At 41.1% G+C, this 23,647-nt stretch overlaps 2 protein-coding genes across 3 annotated transcripts in view; one reads left to right on the plus strand and one right to left on the minus strand.

The window, feature by feature from the left end:
• The first annotated feature begins 593 nt into the window (after positions 1–593).
• Positions 594–13,698, plus strand: USF3 (upstream transcription factor family member 3). 2 transcript variants are annotated; one of them, XM_072398437.1, is made up of 7 exons: positions 594–832; positions 1,031–1,151; positions 1,663–1,731; positions 2,859–2,887; positions 3,072–3,154; positions 3,664–3,760; positions 4,701–13,698. In XM_072398437.1, the coding sequence occupies exons 3-7, from the start codon at positions 1,685–1,687 to the stop codon at positions 10,973–10,975; spliced, it is 6,531 nt and encodes a 2,176-aa protein (XP_072254538.1). In that variant the 5' UTR covers positions 594–832; positions 1,031–1,151; positions 1,663–1,684; the 3' UTR covers positions 10,976–13,698. The 2 variants fall into 2 exon arrangements, with proteins under 2 accessions (XP_072254538.1, XP_072254539.1); XM_072398438.1 differs by having other exon boundaries at positions 595–707.
• A 1,655-nt stretch (positions 13,699–15,353) lies between these two features.
• The window catches only part of SIDT1 (SID1 transmembrane family member 1), a 39,951-nt gene continuing 31,657 nt past the window's right edge, over positions 15,354–23,647 (minus strand). The window contains 6 exon segments of the mRNA XM_072422406.1: positions 15,354–16,525; positions 16,726–16,839; positions 19,027–19,137; positions 19,368–19,473; positions 20,682–20,728; positions 21,118–21,261. Of these exon segments, the coding sequence (XP_072278507.1) occupies positions 16,463–16,525; positions 16,726–16,839; positions 19,027–19,137; positions 19,368–19,473; positions 20,682–20,728; positions 21,118–21,261 (585 nt within the window). The 3' untranslated portion in view covers positions 15,354–16,462.

Genomic DNA, 23,647 nt, shown 5'->3' on the forward strand with positions numbered 1-23,647 from the left:
GGATCGTCTCCTCCTCCTGTGTCACTGTCTGTATCCATTATTTGCAACCCCTATTTAATGTACAGCGCTGTGTATTATGTTGACGCTATATAAATCCTGTTTATTAATTATATTATCAATAAAAGTAGCAATATTAACACAGCCACTGCAACAATATTAGAATAATGCTGTTACTAATCATTTCATTGACATCAACAAATATTTACTACAAAGAATAAACAATATTACTGAAATAAAAAATAAAACAAAAACACATAGTAAGTATAGTAAAACCTCTAAACTTTAAAACATGAAAAAATACAAACAAACAAAAAATAAATATTTTGATTTAAAGCATTTTAAACGTTGTTTTATCATGTTCCTTTCTGCACATTGCCCACATTTGCTCTTCAAGAAACTTATGCACAAGATATCCCCATGCCTCAAAGTCACTGCAGTGTTCCTTTAAATGAAGCTCCTCCCCCACACTTCCTATTTGTCGAAAACATCATCAATCAAAGCGCTGCGAACCCAAACACTTCCTAGATATTACAATCCAGCACAAAGTCCCCTCCCTTTTCCTGAATTTGGTCCCGAATTTAGCTGTCGATTGGATTACAGGGCAGTCATTCAGGGTAGAACAAAATATTGCCGCCTCTATTGGTCGGAAAGGGAGGGCGTGGAGCCAGGATTGGTCAAAGCACAAGCAAGAACGTAATCGGGCATCGGTAAGCTTGGTTGGCTGGCGGGGATGTAGGCCCCACCGGGGGACCGGTACGGTGGGAGGAGACACCGACCTACCGGAACTGAGACACCAAAACCTGAGGGGGGAGGTGCGGAACTAGAGGCTGAGGTAAATATTTACCCAACATGGAGGGAAAATATGGTGGAGAGGACTGTAATACTTGTATTACTCGGCCATGGAGGGGGAAGATATAATGTGACAGGGGACTGTATTACTTAATTCACATAAAGTTTTTTTTCTGAAGTAGTAGAGTTTTGAGTGTTTATAGAGATTTTTTATTGTTAGTTAACATTCTACTCTTTGTAGGGTGCAATATCATGACAGATGGGGAGTGCAGATTGCCACACAGACCTGGAGGAGCCAGAGAAGGTGAAGGCAGAGTGATATTACGGAACTTTCAGGAGTAACTTTTGTGCTGTGTGTGAAGGTAGGTATACTTGGCTCTTCCTGTAACTCAATGGCCCGAAATATGAAGACCTCACACTGCTAGTAGTATTATCCATGTTCATTTTTGATTTCTGTACACAATAGAGTATTTACACCTCAGTCTGTATTTCAGTGCTACTTTTATTTTTATGTTTTTAAATTTTTTTACGGTATGTGTTATAATTACTGTTATTTTCCAAACATGGGGATCACATTTATTGGAATTACATGCAGCAAGTAACATCATATTCGTTATTCACACAATGGGAAGAAGAGAATTCTTACTTTTATTGCTCTCTGTGTCCACATGCGGAAGAACTCTGCTCACTTCCTGTGTCTCACATAGTTGTGTTCTAGTAAGGAAAAATAATTTATATCTGTTGCGTTGAGTTTAACCTCATTGTTCCATTTACAGTGACCTGTAGTATACTTCAGAGCTAAAGAAATGTTTAATAACATCGTGTGAACAAATAGGATACACATTTCTCAATTTTTTTTTTTTTTTGCTTTAGAAAACAGCACCTGGTTTCAAGCATGCCGGAGATGACACAAAGTTCAAACTCTAGTAAAGCCAAGCATAGGTAACAATGTTTTTAACAAAAATTATGTGATTAGATGTTTTCATATTAATGTTTATGGATCTGAAATAGGACTTTGTGATATTATAAGGCTTTTCAACACTGTGGTATAGTCCACTAAGACCCCTTCCGTATCTTTGGGCCTACATTCCTATTTGATTTAAGATTGCAGTATTTTAAGCTGACATAATATTGTTAATGAGAATCAAATTCTGGAAGCTGTGATTCAGAACGACAATAGACTAATCACCAGTATTGCCTGTGGTCTCTGTTGAGCTGATCCTCAATATTGGCTTACCATGCCTATTCTGTATTGTGTTTTTGTGTGGAGGGCAGAATCCTCAGCAAGTTAAAAAAACAGCAGTACAGGAATGACCTCACCAAATATTACATGGGGAGCTTGGTGGTTAGAATCACCAGTGCCTTGAATGGTCTTGCATTTTATATATACACCTTTAGCAATAGAAGTGACTTAGCACAGAAGGTGATAATTTTGTCAAAGGAATTCATAACAAAATATTTATGTTCAAGGTTCGTCACGATTAACATTTCTAGAAGTTCATTGTACTAGGTGTTCCCTAGGACTTTTTAGCAGGTGCATCATTGTCTGGCAGATGGTATCTTTTATATTTACCCAATACCCAATTACCCAATTTGCACAGTTGAAAGTGCTGTTACACCAGCTGCCTAGCAATCATGACCTAGCAGTTACTTGCGTTTCGCCAATATCCTAGCATTCATGCACTCGCAGTCTCCAGTTCTGGATCCAGATATGTTGGCTAGAAACCATTCTAGTAGTCTACAGCAATTCGCCTGCTCCCTAGCAACCAAAATACCTAACTTGCAAGTAGCCCAAAACAAGGACAAATATTTTGTTTTATGTTAATTATCATCACTTCATCATTTTTTTTATTTAATCAATTATCTGTTTTGTATTTATTTTCAGGTTCCGTATTCCTAGATTTGAGTCATTTTTCTCATGTTTTAGTGCTTAACGTCATGGACCAATATCCATGACCTGTCCATAGATGTAGCCATAGATGTAGCCAAAAGACTCCCCAAGAATTTTTTAAACTATTGTTATTTTAATATTCACTTACTGATAATGTTTGTCCTGTTTGTTACCATAGGAAGAAAAATCGGGAGAGTCACAATGAGGGTGAGTTTAATCTACTGATCAGAATGGTTTTGTTAATCGGAAACAAATGTGTCTTATCAAAAAGAATAAATACAAATTCAATACTGATTCTTTGATAAGATGGGATGGCTGGTAGCTATTATTGGAGTGGTGCAGAAGTGGATTTTAAAATTTTGTTTTCTACCTTTCTTTTTGATGAAATCAGTGGAAAGACATAGGAAGAAGAAGATCAACTCAGGAATTAATCGGATTGGGGATCTAATACCGTGTTCTCCAGCACTTAAGCAGGTACGTTTTCTGTCTGTGACATCCTTACCTTTCCTATGGGAATGGGGGCCCTCTAGAAGGTCTAAAGCCTTACTATTGGGCAAAACTTTTAGGGATACAGCAGCCAGCAATCCTAAAGCTGCCCTCCAGTCCTTCCCTCCAGTCTTGCACAATTGTGCTCATTTCCTGTATTGAAATTGCTTCCTCTGATTTCACCGCACACTGTGCTCCAGGTGGCTAGATGGAGAATCAATCCTTTTAACAAATCCTGCCTAAGTTTGCGGTATCCTGTTGTACCTTACACAAGGCTATGCACCCTTATCCCTTCTCCCTTTAGGAAAAAATAGAAAATGGCAAAACAAAAAAAAGTGATTGATTTACCCTATATGACCACATCATAGATTTTCCTAATGAGCTTTTTATTCTTTTGTGATCTCTGTCTAAAAATATTCAATTGTGCACAACTCTGAGGAATATTTGGTAAATGTGTTATTGTAATTCCTTTCTAATTTTCTTTTATGTTTCTTCAGAGTAAGAACATGATCCTGGAACAGGCCTACAAGTATATCACCGAGCTCAAGCGCCAGAATGATGAACTGTTACTCAACGGAGGGGACAAGGAACAAGGTATGATCTTATGGGCGAGAGAATCCCATTATTTTTAATTTGAGGGTTTCATTATGTTCTTCTTAAAGAGAATATCAATTTCAACTTAAAGTGACTTTGTTGCTATAGTAAAGGGCCTAATTGTAAAATAGTAAATGCCTTTTACCCTATCTGTTTTTCTGCACACCACTTCATTCCATGCCCTATTCTGTATTGTATCCTGTAATTTATGGTGGACACAAAGAGAAAGCTGATGGAGTTATCACTACAAAACACTTCATAGGTGTCTAATAAGACCTCTGGGACCATTTTTACTGACTACAGGCACAAAAACCACCCTGAAGAAGAAGGAATCCTAGTTCCTGAAATGCTCTGGCAAGGTTTTTCAGGACTTTATTTTCATGTATGGTTGTTCTCCCCACCAATAATATTATGTTAAACAGAGCTATGTCTCCAGTGACACAAGCAACAGAAAAACTGTGTATTTTCAGTTTTCTTTTTACAAAGAAGCCTTTCCTGATTCCTTCTGAGAATTTGCATATCATTGAAGTGTCAGCTGGAATGCTGATTCCTGTTTAGAAATGCAAGAAGTTAGTGAACTCCATGCAACACAGATGTGTTTACAATATTGTGATTAGAGCTTTCATTATTATTATTATTAATAATAATAATAAACAGGATTTATATAGCGCCAACATATTACGCAGCGCTGTACATTAAATAGGGGTTGCAAATGACAGACTAATACAGACAGTGATACAGGAGGAGAGGACCCTGCCCTGAAGAGCTTACAATCTAGTAGGTGGGGGAATTTACACACAATAGGAGGGTATGCAGCAATAACTAAAAAGTAACAACATAAGTTCTTTTATATATTGACTTTCATGTTTGTAATATATCTGAGAACAGTCTGTTCTTTCTGTGTTGCTTTCTTTAACGGTTCCATTGTTCTGTTTAATAGCCCGCGAAATCCGAAAACTCAGAAGAGAGCTGGCCGACATTCAAAAGGAGAATGCTCGTTACATAGAACTTTTGAAGAGCAATGACATTTGTCTGTATGATGACCCAACTCTACACTGGAAGGGGAATGCCAAACGCACAAAGACGTCTCAGATTGCTCCAGCTGACCAGAAACTCCCCCTCTGCCTGAACAGTAATCAGCTAGCTTCTTCCAACCAAGGTGGTGCTGTGCACGGTATTACTTTTAATGTGGGACAGAGCCTGCAGAAACAAACAGCCAATGTTGTGCCAGTTCAAAGAACCTGCAATCTAGTGACACCCATGTCCATTTCTGGGGTGTATCCACTGGACAAAGCTTGGCAGCAAAATGCAACCTCCACGACGACGACAAGCCAGCAGACTTCCTTGTGTCTTCCCGTCACCGCCTCAGCCCCTACCACATCGGACCTTGCCACACCAAAAGACACTCAAACTGTTTTTTTGCACACCAACTCTGTAGCTCATTTGTCCCTCCCATCCAGCTCAGCAGGCCAACAACTTTATTCTTCCAGCCAGCCCACACAGTCAGAATGCTTAAGTGGAAAACCCATGGACTATACATCAACCACGACTGCATCCACCTTCAACAATCTTCCATCCCAGCCATCTCTCTTGGTTTCCCAAGCTGGCATAAGTCCTCAGGAGTCTCCAAACCCGATACATGGAAAGATTTCTGGTGCTGCTGGTTGTGTTGAAACTGTTAAAGACTTAGTTAACGAGATTTTTCCTAGTGTTCATATTGAATCGAGCCCAGAGGTGGTGGTCACTTCAAGAGATGTGAACACCTCAGTTGAAGTTCAGTTGGCTTCTGCTGGCCCTTCCTGTTTGGAAACCAGTTGGTCCCTTTCTAACACCTTGCCTGACCTAAAAAGCAGCAGCAGCTTAATAAGAATCCCGTCTGATGGTAATACACAAACTACGTGGACCACTTTGCAGCTTGCAGGGAACACCGTGCAGCCCTTAAGTCAATCTTCATCTGGAACAGTGTCTGGTCTTTTGACTGAGCAGGCAGTGGCATCTAAAGACAAGATTAACCAGCAATTGCCAACTTGCGTAAACATTAGTAACATAGTGGCATCAGAAAATAGGACTGGGGAACCCATAATGGTGCAAATGCCTTCCTGTCAGCCTGTCACAGTCACACCCTTCAAAACGCTGCCACAACCTCAAAGCACAACCAATATTCTTCCACTTAATCAACCCATGCAAGTAATTCAAGTGGCCCAGCCATTTGGTGCTGCTCTAAATCCAGCTCCGGCCAATCAGAACATTATTTTGCTTCAGCCTCCTGCACCTGCTCCTTGTCCAACTCTTCCTAAGCCAGCAGTGGGTCAACAAATTGTTATAATCCAGGCAGCACCTAACCAGAATCCAATACCCCTCATGTCTGCACAGCCTTCACCCTCAGTGGTTATGCCTATGAACACGGCCAATCCTGTAGTTTGTCCAGCAAACACGGTGCAAAGCATAGTGGCTCCACAGACCTTAGGTGCAAAGCATCTTGTACACATATTGCCCAGACCTGCACCTGCACAACCTTCAGGTTCCACCCAGCAAGTGTCGGCTTCTCCTGGCAATTCAAACCAACAGCCCCCCACAATTTCCTTAAATGGTCAGTTGTTTGCACTGCAGCCAGTGACTCCTTCAGCTGGTTCCACAAGCCAGACTCCAATGCAAATTATTCAACCCACAACTAGCGAAGATCCCAACACAAATGTAGCTCTTAACACCTTTGGTGCATTGGCCACCCTTAGCCAGAGCATATCCCAGATAGGAGGACAGAACTGTGTACAGCTTACTCTGAACCCCTCTGTTGCAACTTCTCTAGCAGGCAATACCCTACCTGTAAACTGTGCACCTGTGCCTGTGTCAAGTGTGACAACGGTAACTGCAGAAACCTCAGTTGTACCAGTTGCTTCTGTACTGACAAAGCCTTTTTCTGTCAAAACAGTTGGTGGTACTCCAACCACTGCAAAGCCAAAGAAGAGCATCAAGAAGCCCACTGTTAAGAAGGGGGGTCCCTTAAAGAAGGAAACCACCCCAACAGTTACTCTGGATGGGTCATCAGAAGGTTCAAAATCTCAGTCTCCCAGCGATGAACCGAACCAGATGGAAAAATTGTCTGCAGTAGTCACTGCTCCTAATGCAACTCAAGAGAAAACAAGTGTAACAGATGACATTTCCCAAAATATTGACCGAAATCAAGACATGACAGGTGCTGAAGACTGTTCTTCTGTGGCACTTGGAATGGAAGGAAGCATTCTCAGTGAATCTGTATTACATGATCCAGCAGAATTTTCAGCCCCCAGAGATTTTGTTGCTGAAGAGGTTTGTGTTAATCAGAATGAGAGGAATCAACCCTCCATAACACCAGCCTCCCCTAAGGCTGAGGTTGTGGCAGCCACACTTCCCTTAAAAGAACAGTCTGTTCAAGATTCTCTGCAGGTTGACCATCTTCAAGACCAGTCTGTTGTTACTATTGATGAACACTCTAATGCAGCTTCTAAAGAATGCCTAATTCAAGGGGACACTGCTGACTTAACTGCTGCTGACTTATTAGAGGTGCAAATTTTGTCTGAGGATCCAAATATCAGACCTCCTGAAAAAGGCAGTACAGATGTTCCCAATAGCTCTAGAACATTATATAGTGAAGCCAAGTCAAATAATGCCTTGACAGCTGCATCAACAGATTCCGTAATGTTGACTACTTCAGTGGTCCACATTGCACAAAGCCAGTCCAGTACATCTGAACATGAAGTTGTTAATTCATGTGCAAATAGTAGACAGACAGATTCCCCTATGTCTAACAGTTCTGTAAGTGGTCGAAATTTCACTGTAGCTTCAATGTTGCCAGATACCAGTAGAACAGACACCACTAACCCTATCTCCTCTGTGCCACCTTTTAATGGTTGTAGTTTTCCTGAGCCAAGTGAAATAGTTGCAACAGCAACAAGAACTATATTTAATCAGGAAAATATTGCAAAGGATAGGACAAGAATGCAGACAGAAGTTGTGGAAACCGTTTCAAAAAACACAGAAGTGGTATTGCCAGAAAATTGTCATCTGCCATTCAAGCCACATTTAGTCAAAGAAGGAATCTCGCAGCTTCCATCTATTTCTCACTCTTTCAGTACTTCTGCGTCAAATGTCCCGTCAACCACAGATCAGTTGGTGGATAAAAGTCATTGTACGTTAGGGCTTAATTCCACCAATCTCTCTTTGCAGATTTCAACGTCTCAATCCCAAAGTGTGACTAGTTTAAGCATCAATAATTTAATACATCAACGTGGGATAACGCACTCTGTTTCAACTTCTGCAAGTGCTTCACAAGCATCGGAGCGTTTGTGTCTGGCTACGTCCGCTAATTCATCAGTGCCCACCAGCAGCTATGGAAGTCATTCTGCTGGGACAATGGTCTTATCGGAGTACCATCAAGATGAGCTGCATTCTGTGAAGTCCGCAGTCATGCAGGTTCCCCAAACCACAGATTCTCTTTTAAAACAAAACTTAGATGTTCGGAAAGAATCTTCCAAACGCACTGCGCATGGGGATGAGTTGCTGTCCACGGCCAAGAGGCAAAAACCATGTCAAGGCCCTTTGAGAATGGAGAGGATTCAAACATCTGACAGTGTTTCAGAGCAAAATGAAATGTTAGTTGGTCAAATACCATCTATTTCAACATCTTTATCTGGAAGTATTCAGGGTCATGGAGAGGGAATTTCCAGTTTATTCCCAGCAAGTAATAACTTTGTGACCCCAAATCTAAGGCAAAGTGACATGCGTTGCAATTCTCAACCTTCTATCCCAGAGCAGAGTCAGATGGGAAATCAGCACCTTCAGTCTCTGCAGCAGCACCAACAAGTGACACTTGTTCATAACAATCCTTACATAAAGCAGCAACAAACGGGGCACATGCGGGAACAGCATCACTTGTACCAACAACAGCAGCAGCAGCAGCACCACCATGTTTCTCTTGCAGATAGCTCTGTTCGTGCTCAGTCCCACAATGTACAGCAGCAAAGAATGATACAGCAGGATGTTCAGATGCAGAAGAAACGACCTCCAATTCAAGGTGCTCAGGTGGCAAGATTGTCCCTTCAGCAGAAACAACTGCCTGAGCAAAACAGGCAAAACAGTGCTCAAACTCACCCCCACCACCAACAAATGCAGCAACAGATGCAGTCTCATTTTGGGTCCACACAGACAGAAAAATCCTGTGAAAACAATGCATCAGCCCGAGGTCTTCACAGTAGCCATCAACAAAGCCATATGAGCCAGGACATTCTTCATCAGCATCAACAGGATATCAACAACAGGGCACAGGGGTCTGTGGTGTCTTCAGATCATCTGCCAGGTCTTAACCAAGTCCAGAGGCTTATGACCTCAAGAAGTTTAGAACAACAGTTGGTGTCCCAGCCTAGTGTTGTGTCCAGAAATACAAACATGAACATGAGTACATCACATCGACAAGAAAGAAATCGAGTTTCTAGTTACTCAGCAGAGGCACTTATTGGTAAGAGCACTTCAAATTCTGAGCAGAGAATAGAAATTTCAGTTCAAACTTCTAGAGTATCAGAACAGATGGAAATGAGAAAATATTTAGATGCTTCTAGGAATAAAGTCATGTCATCTCACAATATTCAAAGCCGGATGACCATAGAGCATTCCGTAAATACTGATTCTCAGAGACATAATGAATGTCAAACCTTTAAGCCAAGTGGCTTGAACCAACAGCAGCCTCCATCTACCTTCGAAGTCCAAACCTCAAGAAACAATGATGGTGGCACCCAAGCCAATATGCGGAGTCTGCAATCCCAGACCTACAGAATTAATCAGAATTCCAATTCGGCAATGGATCGGCAAAAGCACCTGCCATACCAGACTGTACAAGAGATCCCTGTCCCCAATACACTTCCAATTCGAGATAATGAAAATTCTTGCCACCAAAGTTTTATGCAGAGTCTTTTGGCCCCACATATTGGAGAGCAAGTTGTGTCTAGTCAGCGAGCAATATCCGGTCCTCAACGTCCGCAGTACAATTCTTCCTCCAGCATTGAATTTGGTTGCCCACCCTCTCGGGATTCCCTGCATTTAAGGAGAGATAGTGAAATCCAGAACAGGGAAAGCTGTGAGTTGGTCATGGGACAGGTCCCATCAAGAAATAGCTCTTTAAATATTCCTTTCTCCAGCTCATCTACCTCTGGAGATATACAGGGAAGGAACACCAGCCCACACAGTACAGTGCAAAAGTCCAATTCGATAAGGCAAGTTGACAGTCAAGGTGCCAAGAACCAGCTTAATATTCAAGTGTCTATTAACATGCATGGGGTGGTTCACCCACCCCTTTCTCATCAGTCTGTTTCCCATGGAAATCTTGATCAACGGCAAACAGTGAGGCAGACCAACCCACCAGTGCCTCAGCGCTCAAGGCATCCCATACAGGAGGAACCTGAAACCAAAACCCGACAGCCTGATAGAAGTAGGACTGGTAGCCAAAGACACAGCAATATGTTTGACCCGGCCTTGCCTCACCTTCCATTGGCTGGTCCCAGCAGCATGATCCTTGGGCGCCAGCAACCTGTTATGGAAAAAAGGCCTGGTATTGTTCGCTTCATGTCAGACACCCCTCAAGTGCCCACTGACAATTCAGGCCCTGATCAGCACACTTTAACTCAAAACTTTGCCTTTCCCTTCATCCCAGAAGGTACAATGAACCCACCGATAAATGCAAATGCCTCTTTTATTCCTCCGGTCACCCAGGCCACTGCCACTCGGACTCCTGCTCTCATTCCTGTGGACCCACAAAACACATTGCCATCATTCTATCCCCCATATTCACCGGCTCATCCGAGCCTGTCTAATGACCTCACCCTGCCCTATTTTCCTAACCAAATGTTCCCCAATCCCAGCACAGAGAAGACTAACAGTTCGGGTCTGAATAATCGGTTTGGTTCCATATTGTCCCCTCCTCGCCCTGTTGGCTTCTCCCAAACCACGTTTCCTCTTCTCCCAGAAATGCCACCAATGCACATGGCTAACCCCTCACACTTGTCCAATTTCAATCTGACGTCTCTTTTCCCAGAGATTGCCACAGCTTTGCCCCCTGATGGCTCTGCTATGTCCCCTTTACTCTCCATATCACACCCCTCAACATCTGACTCTTCTAAGCAGACGTCAAATCGACCTGCACACAACATAAGCCATATACTAGGTCATGACTCAAGTTCAGCTGTTTAATGTTGGACAGTTCAAGTTACATGTTTAGAGCAGTGGGAAATATTTTTTTTGTGTTCTCTTATTGAAGCCTATGTTTATTACCGTTTATCTGTTGTTTTCTGAACTGCCTTTCCAGCTTTTTTTTTTTTTTTTTTCTTTATAAATGTTGAAGTTTTCTTGTGGTTCATGCTTGAGGGTTAGTGGAACTGTAGGCAGATTATGGACAATATTTTCATATTCTCAACATCTCTAAGGCTCCTGTGTAACAGTCTAAAAAGGTCCCAATCCTGGTCATTTGTTATGCAAGAGTCTTATTAAGAAAAACAATTCATTTTTACCTCCTCATCAACTAGAAGTGTGCACTGGCAAATATTATGTAAGCCTACTTGTTAATATTGTCTGGGCAATCTCCCTTCACAACTTCTGATCTTATCATGCCATCTCCGCCTGGAGCTGATCAATTCAATGTATACGTAAATAAGAATATTTTAGGCCTGCACCCCAAAAATAGGAAATTTTACTCCTGTGATCATAGACTAGCAAAACATTTGGCATGAGAAAAGCTTACCTCTCTTTTTCAAACTGAAAAAAACTTTTAAGTGAGGTTTTTTTACTTGCTGTAGCATAAGCCATTTAAATTTTATTGTTAAAAATCACCATGCGATTGAGTTACAGGTCCTTGAAATCAGTGTTACAGGAGGACTATAGAAAAAGAGACAGCTTTGTTAATGCCAGTGATAAATCGTGCTCAAAGTTCCACTTTAAGTCAAAACTGTTATGTGGACGTCTTAGATAAGTCTTGGAAAATTAACCAAGTGTAAAAGTATTACCTTGTGATAGATTGGGCCCTGAATGCAACCTCATACATAGGCAAGAGTTGGTGTTCTACCTTAAAAAAATCGGTGGCATATACATTTCTGCACTTTGTTTACTGAAAGCTTTCAATCCACAATGGTGTTGGAATTTGTTTTCAATCCATAAAATCAATTTAATTATTTTTATGGTCCTTGCCGGTTTTAGTATATTGTCTGGCACACATGGCGTCATCTTGGTAATAGTATAGTATATAGTATTACTTTGTAATTGCTGTATTTGGAAACCGAAGGGGAAAATCACTGTAGGTAAATCTGGAGTATATTACTGTATATGTACTGAAAAATTGCTAAACTGTGCTCTAATTACGTACTTTCACCCTATGCCCACAAAAGGGAATGACAAATACCAGTCTGTAGCTGGTGATCATTGTAATGGAAAATAGTTCTGTGCGGAAGGACCTTCATAAAACAGGAATTCATTAAAACTTTTATCACGGATCCAAAATATTATAGTAGCTTATATCTGTGCTGGAGAGCAGCGACTCTGAATGCAGTTAGCCGGGGGACATAAAAATGATTTTCATGTCTCCTCCAACTATTCAAAAATGTGAAATAAACCAGATTTGTGGATTTTGTGATGAAAGTTAGATGTGCAGAACATTTCCCTCTACTGTGCTTCCCATTGCTTTGATGGTTTTAGCCCACGGCACCATAACCCAGATATACATTCCCTTATCAAAAACTTTAGACGTAGGAACTTCATTCCTTTAAATGCTTTTGCAATGCAATGGGTTTTTTTAGATTACTGGTAGGATCAATTCTAGTGTCTCTAAGAAAAAAAAGATTTGTGGTAGCATTGTATAATTTTTGGACCCCGGTGTTTGGAATCCTGAGCAGTTATGCAAAAATTCAAGGCAGATTTTCACTCAAAGCGTTCAAAATTACTGATAATTGGACTGCATTCCCATGTTAAATTTGTCTTGTAATCTGCCTCGTTGCTTCTGTTTAGCACTGCCTTGTGTGGCGAGGTTGATATATAGCTCCATTTGGTAGGGGGGCTGTATGTTTCGAATGGTCCTACAGATATAGCTTGTTTTTTACTATATGTGTTGGGCTGTGTTAATCAATGCAATCCCAACATATGGACTAAACACTTTTGTGACAGTGTATTGGGGTGTGTTGTAAAAACGAGCCAGCATTTTATTGTAGCACAGCACATTGGGATATATTGCATTACAATGTACTACAACAAGTTTTATCAGAATTCAAAGGGTACAGTACTGTATCTCCCATCACTAATGCATGCCAATGCATTTAGCCTGATGTGTGCATTTTTGTGGCAACCAAGCCTCCATGACCTATGACAGGAAATGCCACGATTCTGATATTTCCCTTCATTCCCCTCCCACGGTTATCAAATGTAAATGTTCTGGGCTAGCACAAAAATTAGAAAAAATTATTGCACATTTCTAGCATGCTCATGACAGTATATTTTCTGGTAGGAAATCCACAATTCTTTGTTTAGCAATTTGCACTCCACAATCATGTTGGCTGTCAAGATTGAACACCGTAGAATGATCTCTAATACTTTTTAAGTGTTCATGAATCTTGTAGATAATGTACATATGTGCATATGATTAGGGAGCAGTTCAGTCTCCTGTGTACATACTTTGTATAGTTCTTTATACTTTCTTTTTTTTTGTTTTGTAAATCAGAATAGAACATTTCCTCCTGAATTTGAAGCGAACAGCCACCCGTTGGCTGAATGGATTCTGATCCTTGTCTGATTTTATATTTGGTGCTTCGGTCTTGCGAATCATGCTAATATTTGATTTCAGATGATTTTTTTTATTTAATGTAACTCTGGTTGTAATAATTCTTTGTAAAGAGCTGAACATATTTTATTATTAAAAAATACGTTTTCACCTCTTTTGTGTCTTTTTTGTTTTTCTGGGTTTGTGATATTTGTTATATATATTTTATGTTATATACACATCCCTATATAATAACAATAGCAGACCTGTGTTTGACAGCTTTGCAGCTGCTAGCGGCCTAATTGGAATCCAGTCAGCATGCTTCCTGGTCATTAAGGGTTCATTCGGAGGTTATTGGGGTTTCATTGATAGGCAGCTTTGCTCACCACTCTACTACCAACACAGTTAGGGGTTCATTGACAGGAAACTATGCTTACTACTTTACCACCAACACTCTTAGTGTTTCATTGGAAGGCAGCTATACTCGGCAATCTACCACCAACGTTGTTAGGGGTTCATTGACTGGCAGCTATGCTCACCACTCTACCACCATTGCTGTTAGGGGTTCATTGACTGGCAGCTATGCTCACCACTTTACTATCAACACTGCTAGGGGTTTATTCATAGCCAACTATGCTCACTTTACCACCAACTCTTTTAGGGGTTCTTTGACCGGCAGCTATGCTCACCACTTTACCACCAACACTGCTAGGGGTTCATTGATAGCTATGCTCACCACTCCACCACTAATTCTTTTAGGGGTTCATTGGAAGGCACCTATTCTTACCACTTTACCACCAACACTGCTAGGGGTTTTCATAGGCAGCTATGCTCACCACTCTACCACTAAGTCCGTTAGGGGTTCATTGGAAGGCATCTATTTATACCACTTTACCATCAACACTGCTAGGGGTTTAATCATAGGCAGCTATACTTACCACTGTACTAGCAGTGCTTTTAGGGGTTCATTGGAAGGCAGCTATGCCCACCACTTTACCACCAACACTGCTAGGGGTTCATTGATAGGCAACTATGCTTACCACTCTACCACCATTGCTGTTAGGGGTTCATTCGAAGGCAGCTATGCTCACCACTCTACCACTAATTCTTTTAGGGGTTCATTGGAAGGCACCTATTTTTTACCACTTTACCATCAACACTGCTAGGGGTTTATTCATAGACCACTATGCGCACGCCTGTACCACTAATTCTGTTAGGGGTTCATTGACAGTCAGCAATGCTCACCACTCGACCACCAATAGGGATTCATTGGAAGGTACGCTGTTTCCCCGATTATAAGGCACTGTCTTATATTTTTTGAAATGCCAAAATATGCCCTAGGTCTTATTTTCAGGAGGATGTCTTTTTTTTTTCCATGAAGAAGACTACAGTAGACATTTATTGTTGAAAATCACTCATAATCACTCATGTGCCATTGATTGTCCCCTTCTGATCACTCATGTGCCATTCATACCATATTCCCCTTCTGATCACTCATGAATATGTGAAAGCCATTTCAAAGGTTCCCTGTGTTAACAAGGTCAAGAAAGGCTGCTCTAATGTTTGAATGCTGTGGTATTATCAGTACCCAAAACTCAATCATTTAGAGAGAGTACATATCCTTTTGATGTCGGACATTTGTTAGTTTGCACCCCCAAAAATTAACACAATGACCTAGTGATGATCAGGTTTGACCCCCTATTGGATTCTATCCCTGGACACTGGTGAAACATATTTTGTTGCTCCAGACCATATACGCGCTGTTACCTGGGGTCCTTGATGGACCTTTTTTTTTTTTATCCTCTCAGTAATGATCACAAACAACTGATATTTTTTCATGTCTTTATGTAACATCATTGATAATTATAATGCATTCAGAATTTATAAAAGTGCTGTTATATTGACAGTATCAGTTTAGGCAACCTGCGGCTCTTTTGCAGCTGTGGAGCTACCTGAAATGTAAGCATTTTGGAACGCTCATCTCCATTAAAAAAACAACTCCACAACCCGCACCTGAGCCCCCCTGTATCTATTTACTGTGCTTTCTCTTCGTCTACAATGCCTTGAGCTGGAACTGGCTTAGCTGGCACTATATTGGTGCATTTCCGCACCCGAAGAAGTAAAACAAAGAAACAAAGTCTTTCAGATCTCAGCTCCTTGGCAAGACACGACGCATTTTGAGGTCTCATTGAAAAAATGTACAAATCACATTCAAATAAATTACTTGAACAACAACAAAATTAGCCAAATTTGGCGGCAGCAACATGGCACTGAAAAGTTAATGCAAGACTGACCAACGTGCACTTAGAGGACGAATCCACATTACAATAAAATAGATTTTTTTTAAAAAACTGTCTCTGGCACAAAGGGTAAGCGGTCCATCATGGAGGTCCTAGCTGGAATATCCAAGTGATTTGGGCTTGTTTTGTGGAAAAAGTGATGTGCTACTGTCATAAGCTGTAGTCCTGGCAGCTTTACGGGGAAACGATCAACTGGTCATCAAGGAAAGCAAAAGGTTACGTGGTGGCTGTAAAATATTTGTTAAAAATTTCCATCCAATTCCAAATGTGATTAACTATTTGGAGGTTCTGAAATTTCAGGTTGGAATTGCACCCTTGGATTCAATAAGAGTGTTTTTCTTTTTTTTACTAGGAGGCAGTGTTACGGTACGGCAGTTATGCATGGCAATCAACAATGAATGCCCAATAGTCTGACTAGTAGATGGTCCTCAACTAGGACGAGAGCAGTGTGGCACTTGCAGGCAGCATTTGACTGGTTTGTTCTTCTTGAATAACTGGTGGGTTGAGAGGACAAGTCTGCCTCTCCTGCTCCCGGCTCCTCTACTTTCCTCTGGAGGGGTGATAATCCTCTCCAGCCACAGATGCAGGTTCACTGCATGCTGACAGCACACAAAGGTGGAAGAAGATGCCATCTCTCCATTAAAAGACCGGAATCTTGTCCCTCCGAACCTCATCCAGATCATCATCCAATGTGAGCAGGACCTGGAGATGAAACCATAGAACACAACTGTTTAAACCTCTTGTGACCACAGGTCATGGAATCACTTGCATTAGCATGCATCGGATAACTTAGCGATAATTCTTTGAATACATTCCTTCTAATTAAGGAATCCCAGTTAATTGAGATAATTATTAGCATATCACATATGGACATAAATTTGCTGCCGGTACTTCTTACTTACCAGGAAGGAGAAGAACATGGCAGTGGCAGACAGAAAGTGCCAGATATCATGGTCATCATAGAAATGCATGAGAATACACTCCCGATTCTTCTCCCGGGATTGTGCCGGGGTCTCCTGCAAAAATACACAATGCAGCAGATTAGGATTCAGAGCAGAAGTGTGCAGACTACTGTTTGCCTTTACTGTACTAGATGTTAAGCTTTGTTAACCTGCTGTTTCCATCTTCTGAAATCTTCATTTAAAGGCAGCCTTCAGATTGTGGATTCCAAGCATATTTATTGCCGTTGTCCTATACTAAATCATGCGGGACCGGTCCCCTCAACACCCAGTTGTATTTTTTTACGTGGCAGAGCTGAATGCGTAGATATATATTAAAGTTACCGGTACTGTCTGCCTGGATGTACCCAATTCTGTCCTCACTGAAGGGGGAGCTCTTGAGGACAGAGAGCAGTGGGCAGATGTTCAGAACCATTGTAAATTTATTACAAATGTCTACTGATTCAGGCAACATTGACGTCCGCTCTGCCTGAAGTGAGCATATCATTTTATTACATATATTTTTTTTAACCCCCCCAGCTTTCTAATTCTCTCCGTATTTTCATGCAAAAAGCGTTACATTTGTTTTGCATGGAAATTTATTTTACGTTGTAGGCCTATAATTCTTAGGCATAACTCACCGAAATATGTCCAATATTTATTACATTTAATAATAAATTATAAATAAAAAAACACTAAAATCTGTTAAAAATAAAAAAAATAGTGAAACATATAGATATATATATATACAGGGGTCCTCAAACTTTTTAAACAGGGGGCCGGTTCACGGTCCCTCAGGCTGTCGGGGGGCCGTACTATAGTTTGAAAAAAAAAAAGGAGAAGATTCTTATGCACACTGCACAAAACGTATTAATTGTATAAAAAACATGAAAGAACAATACTATATGCACAGCACACTTGCCGATCATTAAAAAAAAAAGTGGCGTTTACTTTGGCTTTAAAATTGCTTGAGATTATTCCTCAATTCCTATGTGCATTGGGAAATGCACAGATAAATGTGGTCTGTGTGAGTGACTGTGCTTGGAGACACAGACTGGTGGTCTGTGTGAGTGACTGTGCTTGGAGACACAGACAGGTGGTCTGTGTGAGGAAGAGGAAAAGGCCCTAATGGAGAGGTCTTGACAGCATTCAGCTCCACAGTGTTCCTGAGAAAGAGAGAGACAAGACTCTACAGACAAGGTGACTCTAGTTTTTTCTGCCTATTTGAAAATGGACTGTTATAAACATGGGACAGCAGAAGATAACTGCTTGTGTGTTTGATTTTTTTACCCGGCTGACCTTAAGCCTTCCTCTTGGGATGATTTTGTTGTTCTTTTTTTCAATAAAACCCTAATATGGCATCCAGTCCTGCTAGTTGCCTACCATTTGTCAAGGTAATTCAAGGTAATTCCCACAATATATATTTATATATATATATATATTTAAAAATATATATCAAGATTTCTTTGTATTGGATTCAATACAGCTTATTTGTCTTGAATCCAATTCAAAAGTATTTGAATTTTCCCCGGATCCTCCCTCCCTCTCCAATGCATGTACCAGCATCATCGAGAAACCCCGGGGATCGTCTCTGCATTTGCCGGCTGGACATCAGAGGAGAGAAGAAGTGTCCCCAGGACCTAACGGGACCAGGCGGATGCCGATAGTGCAAGGTACATGTTTTTTTTGAGGAAACCGGAGTGTGACTCTGGGTTACCGCCTTTTGCATACTAAATCCACCTCAAGCCACACTCTCGATGACAGCCAGGGGGCTTTATTTTGGTAAAGATCTCTGCACAACAATTCTTCCCTCCCTTTAAACCACTCCATCAATTATTTTCTTACCTTATGAAGAAAAAAATATCTTTGGGTGTAAAGGTAATGTAGATTTTATTTTGTGATGACAGTGATCAGATACAGGTAAAGGGATGTGGAGGATGGTGAGGGGAATTCAGAGATCAGCCTTAAGGTCTGCTGATCGTATATTACCCTTATTACTTTCTGTTGCCTTCGCCATCTTTCCTCTTTTGATACCGATTCCTACTTTTGTCCCGACTAATACTCAAACATTGATCCAAAGTTTACTTTTTCTTTCCTACACTTTTTACCACTTTGCTTTTTCAAGGGATACAAAAGGTGCATATGTGTAGTAACCATTCACTGTGGTGTATGTCTTTCACCATGCTAATATAATAACAACAACCTGCAATCTTTGGCCAGTGCCTGATGATATAGATGATCCACCTAAAACAATTATGTATTTACCTCCCAACTGCTCAGGTTCTGAAAGAAGAAGTATAAAGCTGCAGCCCAGACTCCGGCAGTGGCAATGATGCAGAAGAGTGGCAATGGGCGAATTCTCTCTGCGCTACGTAGCTGCAAAAGGAGAAGAGGATAAGGGTTTATTATATAAAAATCATTACACATCAAAGTCTCCTGTGCCTCTTCTTTGCCACTAGAAGCCTTTAGACATGAAAGGGATATTTGGTATACTCTAGGGTTGCGCTTACAATATTATGCAATACTTTCATTGGTTGACACCGCTACCCTTTACAGTGTGCAGTGCAGAGGGGCGAGTGCACAAGTAGAAGGTATTAGGAAGTTACCTTCATGATGATGTAAAAGGCCAAATAGAGCAGCAAGTTACAGATGAAAATGCCCAGAAGATAAGAGGCAAAATCCCGAGGACGATAAACTAGTCCAAAAATGGCGCTGAAAGGGAAAAAGAAGAAGGTTAAGGGTTGTGATTAAGAAGAATACTGAAACAATGGCTGCAAAACTAAGCTAGGGAAAAGTGAATTTATTAGCTAAGCGCTGTATTGATAAATTCTTCGCCTATCCAATTTGGCTTTTGCTTTGCCTTCAGTTGTTCAAATCCCCATGCAGTTCTCTCTTGCATATTAAAACCTCATTTTGCAAATAATGGCCGAATATAGAAAAAGCACACCAGTCACTTTAATAATTGCTCTTACTTCTCCATGCACCTGAATAATGAAATGTCCAAATTCACCTATAAATCCTACTGTATGTCCCTGACACTCATCAGAACTGAAGAAGCAGATTGGATGAGCTGCTTCATGTATTGTCTGCATAATGGGAGTTCATAGCACTAAATAAACTAGAAAAACAAATCATTAACAAATAAGGGGCCTCGGGTACTACCTGATCTGATCCTGCAATAGTTAGTTATGACCAGCAGAATATATAAAGAAATGCAGATTTGGTACTTACAAGAACCAGTTGACGATATTCCCGACTATAAGGAGAATCATACGATCCTGGGAATAAACAGAGGAAATAATGAGACATGGATCTGGGGTATCTGGTAATCAGTAATCTTCTGTACTTCACATTGAACAGATGGGGGTTACCACCATTATCATAAGTTCCCGATTCTGTACACCTGCTTTGCAAAATATGAAGGGCACCACCAACCCATTGAGTTCCCAGGTCTGCACACCTGGTGTGCCCAACTTATTACTTTGTTCAATACAAAATACAGCCAAGGCCTGTAGATGGGGGACCATCCTACTAGACATCACCTATAACTCCATTTCTGGGAATAAAGACACTTTAACCCCCCTAGCGGTATTCCCGAGTGTGACTCGGGGTGGAAAAAATTGCAAAAAGCGGTAATCCCAAGTCACACTCGGGGTACCTTTGAGGGTCCCTCTTACCTTATCCCCGCGCTCCAGCGGCGATCTCACGATCCCGCTGTGATGGCGGCAGATTGGATGAGCTGCTTCATGTATTGTCTGCATAATGGGAGTTCATAGCACTAAATAAACTAGAAAAACAAATCATTAACAAATAAGGGGCCCAGAACCATTGGGCCCTCGGGTACTACCTGATTTGATCCTGCAATAGTTAGGTATGACCAGCAGAATATATAAAGAAATGCAAGCAGATATGGTACTTACAAGAACCAGTTAACGATGTTCCCGACTATAAGGAGAATCATACGATCCTGGGAATAAACAAAAGAAATAATGAGACATGGATCTGGGGTATCTGGTAATCAGTAATCTGCTCTTCTGTACTTCACATAGAAACAGATGGGGGTTACCACCATTATCATAAGCTCCCGATTCTGTACACCTGCTTTGCCAATTATGAAGCGTTGAGTTCCCAGGTCTGCACACCTGGTGTGCCCAACTTTTATCACTTTGTTCAATACAAAATACAGCCAAGGCCTGTAGATGGGAGACCATCCTACTAGACCTATAACCTATAATTCTATTTCTGAGGATGAAGACACTTTAATTGCTGTTTCACAGAGGAACTAGAGAGAAACAGAACTATATTTGTCCAATTCTATCCTAAATCTGATATGTAGTGAATGGAAATTTTACTCACCATGTACATGGGGCGACTGCATTGCTGCATACAGTCTGTATAAAGAATCTGGAAGATACGTCGGAAAATCCCAAAGTCTGTAATAAGAGGAAAAAGGTGAGGCATAAAGAACACAGAAAAAGAAGAAGACCTGGACATAGGAGACTATGGAAGACACTATCTACACCAGGGGTGCCCAACAGGTGGATTGCAAACTACTGGTAGATGCAAAGGCAGCATGAGTAGATCACGGAGCCCTGCCTTTCAAAATAAACTCTACCTGGCACAGGAGTTAATGAGTCCAAGTTTTTATTGTTGGTAGATCATTTTGACTTGGTCATTTTAAAAGTAGCTTGCAAGCCAAAAAAGTGTGGGCACCCCCGATCTACACTATATGGCCAAATGTTTGTGGACATCTAACCATCACCCATATATGAGCTTTTTAGATATACAATCCAAAAACTATGATTGTTAATATGATTTACCCCTACCACTTTGTGATTTTAGCAGCCTCCACTCCTCTGGGAATGCTCTCCACAAGATTTTGGAGGGTGTCTAAGGGAATTTGCCCCTATTTAAGCGGTCATATCTTGATGTTGGATGAGCAGACCTCACTTCAGTGTTCCAATTCACCCCAATGACCATCATTATGGTTAAAGTCAGAGCTCTGTGTAGAACATTCGAGTTCCTTCACACCAAACCCATCCAATGTCTTTATGGAGACATAAGGGTCTTCACCAAACCGTGACCACAAGGCTGGAAGAGCACAATTGTCTTTGTATGGCGAGGCATTACCAGGACTCTTCAGTGGGGACACCTGAACTCTATTATTGGGGAAGGGAGGGAGGGTTCCACATTTTGGCTATACATTGTCTGAAAAAATTCTCCTAAACATGGCCTTCTGAAAATGACTACTCATTGGAAGAATGTCATGGGATGAGGTGTCAATCTTTGCTGGCCAGCTCCATCAAATGTGTTTTGGAATTGCATAGATGGGATGTTGAAGCTTTGGATGGATTTCACTCTACTTTCTGTTTATTTGATGGTAAATTTGGAAATAAATATACAATCCCTATGGGGACAGTTGAGTGTGGAATGATTGATACATGTGCCTTCATTGGGGAGCTTTCACTCTACTTCCTGGTATGTCTGATCCATATATAAAAGCATAAATAAGAATAGTATATCAGTAAGTAAATATAATAAGTATATAAGTCCTAGTAATAAATTCTAGGAACCCCTGTGGATGGTGAAGAAGGTGATGAGGAATGTATGAATCTGTGTTGTCATATTTTAATTCCAATTATTTTATATATCTTCTTGAGATGTTCAAGCTAAATTTGGACGGGTGGGGAGGTTGTGGTGCATGTACCATTTCCTTGCATATGTAAACCATGACTGCAATTCATGTACATGTAGCTGCCTGTAGACAATGAAAGGGGTGGTAGTGGGAGGCTAAATATTGCCCCAGGTCAAATGTCAAAACATTGGCTCATTATGAACCACTCTAGCAAATGGTTCTGCCATGGCAAGGTGCCAGCCACCAGGAGCCGTCCAAGAACCAATGTTTCTACTGCTTTTCTGAACTTCGTTATCTGTAAGACAGTCAATCTTGTTTGAGTCTGTCTGTTCATCTACATATATCATGAAATGAGATGATACGGGAGAACCCAGAACACACAGAATAGAGGAACATTACCTGCATTAGATACATCTGATAGAGACAGCAGAGGAGACACAAAGAAAGAGAAAGAAGGGTGAGAAGAGACCAACCTGATGTATACAAGATATAGAACCCTCCGATATACAATACTAAGATCACAACATGACTGAGATCTCTAAACATTTATTGTATTTCTTGTTCTATAGCAGCCATTCTCAACCTTTTTACCCCAGAGGAATCCATTAAATAATTGTAAGGTCTCGAAGAACATCTACTTAGGGATAAATACTAATTACATTAGTGGTCATCTGGAAGAATGTTCATCTTACCATGGTGGTCTGAATGCCACCCTAAAAACTTTGGTGCCATGCTGTTGGGTCGACTCTCTGGAATGGTCTTCCTCATCCTATTCGGCTTGCTCCTACTTTCTGCTCCTCAAAACCCAACGCTTCAACCTCACCTACCCGTCTTCTTCTGTCTCCTAAACCCTCACTACTCACTACCCACCATTCCATATCCCCCACCTATTGTGTGATACTTCCCCCACCTCCTAGATTGTAAGCTCTTCTGGGCAGGGTGCCTCCTCCTGTGTCACTGTCTGTATCCGTCTATCCTTTGCAACCCCTATTTAATGTAATATGGCGTAATTTGTTGGTACCATATAAATAAAGTTTAAAAAAAATAATAAACATTGTGAATAACTTGTATGATTGTTCTCCAGCTCCAGTCCAGGCTCCTAGAAGCAGGGGTCTCTTAGCAGCAGTCATGTGGACAGGGACACCCAGTTTACCATACCGTGCACCATTTGGAGAAATTGCCCTTGTACTCCATGCTACAGTTCAATTATTAGAAGGTTTTCCCAGTACACAGGGTGACCTCCAACAAAGT

The sequence above is a fragment of the Pyxicephalus adspersus genome, chromosome 1 (genome assembly GCF_032062135.1).
Source record: "Pyxicephalus adspersus chromosome 1, UCB_Pads_2.0, whole genome shotgun sequence".
Classification (NCBI taxonomy): Eukaryota; Metazoa; Chordata; class Amphibia; order Anura; family Pyxicephalidae; genus Pyxicephalus; species Pyxicephalus adspersus.

Excerpts from the sequence above, each read along its gene's own strand:
- USF3 (XM_072398437.1), top strand. The coding sequence starts at position 1,685 with ATGCCGGAGATGACACAAAGTTCAAACTCTAGTAAAGCCAAGCATAG. Across the intron at positions 1,732-2,858 it reads TCTAGTAAAGCCAAGCATAG|GAAGAAAAATCGGGAGAGTC; the intron begins GTAACAATGTTT and ends TTGTTACCATAG. Across the intron at positions 3,761-4,700 it reads CGGAGGGGACAAGGAACAAG|CCCGCGAAATCCGAAAACTC; the intron begins GTATGATCTTAT and ends TCTGTTTAATAG.